The 3,954-nt window shown below is 37.8% G+C and overlaps 1 protein-coding gene across 4 annotated transcripts in view; it reads right to left on the reverse strand.

The window, feature by feature from the left end:
* Positions 1–3,954, reverse strand: part of KLC1 (kinesin light chain 1) — an 82,250-nt gene that overhangs the window by 30,885 nt on the left and 47,411 nt on the right. For all 4 annotated transcript variants that reach the window (XM_019518505.1, XM_019518506.1, XM_019518507.1 and 1 more), the window contains 5 exons: positions 3,801–3,879; positions 2,883–3,108; positions 2,252–2,339; positions 1,385–1,486; positions 20–167 (listed from right to left, as the gene is read on the reverse strand). In XM_019518505.1, the coding sequence (XP_019374050.1) occupies positions 20–167; positions 1,385–1,486; positions 2,252–2,339; positions 2,883–3,108; positions 3,801–3,879 (643 nt within the window). The remainder of the gene's footprint in view (positions 1–19; positions 168–1,384; positions 1,487–2,251; positions 2,340–2,882; positions 3,109–3,800; positions 3,880–3,954) is intronic.

A 3,954-nucleotide genomic window follows, 5' to 3' on the forward strand; every position in this document is an offset into this window, starting at 1 on the left:
TTTTTTGTTTTTGCTACATTTGGATCATCAGGCCCCAGTTTAGTTTGGTAAATCTCAAGTGCCCGTTGGTAGTAGTATTCCACCTCTTCATATTTACCCTGGTTCTGACACAGTAAGGCCAGGTTATTTAATTGTTTGGCAACATCTGGGTGATCCTTCCCCAGGACCTAAAAATGAAGGGCAATTATTTTTTATAAAGATATATAACATGTGTAAATAGCACAAAAAGTATGCCATGTTAATTTCTTTCTGCTTCCTAAATTTTAAGGTATTCCATAAAGGCGTGAAAAATATATATGAATTAAATTTGATACAAATTGATGGAGCAAGAAAATGTAAATCATAATAAACAGAGCAATTTTCAAGTAACTAATTTATTTTTACAGTATACTGTATACTAAGGAAGTATAAAAAAGGTACTGCATGCAGACATCCATACTAATGGACTGGAATAAATATTTTAACACTGCTACAGAACAGCAACTAAACTTAAGTAGCATACTTTTTTATTCAAATGATATAGTCATCTCAGTACAAGACAATCCAAAAGCCCTTCACTTATAGACCCCTTTTTACCCGATAGTTATTTGGCAATTTTAGAATACCCCCAAATCTTTTTAAAACCTCTTAAAATTAAATTGTTTTAAGAAGTTGCCTTATTCTTCCCATGATATACATTAATGAACAAAAATACCAGACCCAAATAAAGAAAATTAGGGCTGGGTGGTAGCATAGCAATTCATCTAGTCCAGTGATGCTCAAACATTTGGCCCCATGTGCCAGATGAGTAGGGCAGGACCCATCTGCAGGCCAAATTGGGCCCTGGGACCAGGTGTCACTACCTCCCTCCCCCACGCACCCGGATGGGACCCTGTAAAGCCCATCACCACTCACTCCCAATCTCTACATGTGAGGACTGGGCCCCAGGGGTGCAGCACCACATCTTGCCCCCAACCACACAGTTGCATTGGGTTCCAGGGGCTTGGCACCACCCCTGCTGTGCTGGGATTGGGCCCTGGGGCCCCAACACTGCCCCTATCTGGTCCTGCATATTGGGATAAGGCATCAGATCCAGCACACTCTGCATGAATCTAGAGCTTTGGCAGCAAGGGAGCAATGCCACCACTCCTCTGCTGCCAAATTTACAGACCCTTGGGGAGCCCTGTATGCTGGATGACATGGCACCACAAGCCAAATCTGGCCTGCAGACTGGAGGTTGAGCACCCCTGAACTACTCTATTCAGGCCACGAACATCCCTGTTCTAAAATGTTTGATTGTAACCTCTTAAAAACTTCCAAAGATGGAGGCTTCTTCACCTCTCAAAGTCATCTGTTCCACAATGCAACCACCCTGGTATATGAAGGGTGGTTTCTCATTCTGTACCTTTTCTCTGATCTCCAAAGCTCTCTTACACAAAGGTTCAGCTTCTTTGTACTTTCCCCGTTTACCATAAAGTACTGCAAGATTGTTTAGAGTAGCTGCCACCTGTCAATAGTGGAAAAATATTTAGTATGGTGGAACATGCTGATGTGAATACCTGGTGAAAAATAAAAAAAAGTCCAAAGTATTTTAACAGTGCACTGACATTTTCATATCTTCCATGTACAGTGAAGGTCTCTTGAAAAAATTTATTGAAAGAAATAAAAATTCTTTAACAAAAACACATCATCAGCAAACCATGAAATATATTTACCCAGCCTGCAGAAAGGTAACCGAATGCATATAAATTTATTCCTGTTGCATCTACAGCGATTATTTTATATAAACCATATCCAGAGTTGCTCCACTGTAACATAGCCTATATGAAGCAATACATTACCAAATTAAAGTGACTTAAATATGAAAAATTGATTTGAATTATGCTTTTTTGAACAGAAACAGTAAAGCAAAAATCAGAAGTACAGCTTCAACATGAATTCAGCAATTGATTTTTTCCAGAGTACACAATTTAAAATATTCCTTCAGAACCTATATTTTTCACAGAAAGATCATGCAATCTGATTCAGAATCAAATAAATGTGACAGCAGAGTAACCTGTGTCTGAAATAGCTTTGCATGGATAAATGCTTGAAGGCATACATTAAGTATTAAAAGAATGCAGAACGTTATAGTGGGGCCTCCTACCTGTACTGTTTAGTGATAAGCCAGGTCTTAAAATTTTTTCCTGTTGAGTTTAATATTAGAATAAGTTTAAAGAAAATTAGTAAAACACACACACAAACTAAAAACATAGCACTGCCATATACAAACCGCTGGATGATCTTTGCCCAAAGTCTTTTCACGAATTGCCAAGGCATCATTCAGAAGATTTGCTGCATCTTTGTATTTGTTCTGGTCCCTAAATTTTACAAAACAAAAAAACATAAATTAACATTTTCCTACATTATATAAAAATGCATTTACATAATGATTAATCTCCTATGGTGAACAGTGGCAAAAATAGCTAGCTAGCTTCAGTGTACCAGCCAAAATGTCCGAGCACAAAAGACCCAATCTTTCACTTCATGAGTTAACAAAGTTACAATTAATTTCAGGTAGCATGCTATGGGAATAAAAAGGAACTATCTGCATCCTGCCTCCCAATATGAAATTAGTGTTACCAAAGAGGTGGTCACTTGGCTACTTTCTCAAGAGTTGAGGATGAGGATAATTAGGATTTAAAAGAAAGAGGGCTCAAACTGAGATGTGGAAGTACATTCGGGAACTTATCAAAACCCTAATATAAAGAACTCCCATGGGTCACAGATACACAAGGTACTCCAACAAATTCAAATATATCATATATTATAGAACAGTCACATTTAAGGGTCTCTAGCTAACTTTCCCAAAAATATTTTTTTTTCAGCTAATGGGCAACTTGGATGCATATGAGAATACCAACCTGTATACCAAAGCAAGTATGTTTAGCATAGTAGCAACATCAGGATGATCATGACCCGAGGTCTTCTCCAAATCTTCAAGTGCTTGTTTACAGAGTGGTACAGCAACCTCATATCTACCTTGGGAAGCATACTGGATAACGAGATTATGAAGGGTCCTTAATCTTGCTGGAATTTCATAGCCACCTTGCTGGGCAGCTGCTGCTGCACTGCTATGCTGCTGTTGGACTGCAGAAAGAAAGCCAATACATTTTTAATTTATTTTGAAAGAAATTTAGAATTTGAGATTCTGACACGCCATTAACAAAGAGAGATACAGTTTTAATATCAAATACACAATGCTCAAATTCATCTAACTGTTTCAGAGAAGATTCTGTGTTGAAAAAAGTAACAGTAACAAATGACCCTGCTTTAGTAGACAGATGTTCTCCTGGTGAGTTTTTGGAGTCACAAAGCACTTTGAGAACAGAAATACATTTTCAGTATTTCATACTTCTATTACCTATGAAGCAATTATGCTACAAAGGGAGAAAACAGCCTCATTTTGTGTTAAAATATATTCCTAATGAATGGCTGGGAGGGGTAGTGCGGGGCTATCAAAGTTTCTCTAAAATTACAATCAAGCCAGCTCTAGGCCCCCAACTTAGTGAGAGCAGCAGATATTGGTCTTCTTGTCTTGCCCCCTGAAAGGGAAAAATCCCATCAGTCTAGGCTGGCATAAAAAGCTTAAAAAAAAAAAAAAAAGCATATTAGGAAGGAGTTTTATCACAGTTTACTGCATAAAATAAACTTTGAAAACTACAGCTGTCCTTTTGCTGCAAAACAGTGGCCCAGAGCTCTTAAAATTAATTAGTCAGCTCTCCAAAGGAAAGCAAATCCTGTTTTGTAGAAAAGTTTCATATAATCTGAAGCTCACTTACTTCCTTGCCCTTGATCATCTTCATCATTGGGGAAAAGGTCATCCAGGGGTTCTTTGGTGGAATCCGTGTCTTTATCTTCCTATACAACCCCCAAACCCCAAACAAAATGTTTTATCATTACATGTAAGATAATTATAACAATTGCATGTAGAAA

The sequence above is a fragment of the Gavialis gangeticus genome, unplaced genomic scaffold (assembly GCF_001723915.1).
Source record: "Gavialis gangeticus isolate Ggan-Ray unplaced genomic scaffold, GavGan_comp1, whole genome shotgun sequence".
Classification (NCBI taxonomy): Eukaryota; Metazoa; Chordata; order Crocodylia; family Gavialidae; genus Gavialis; species Gavialis gangeticus.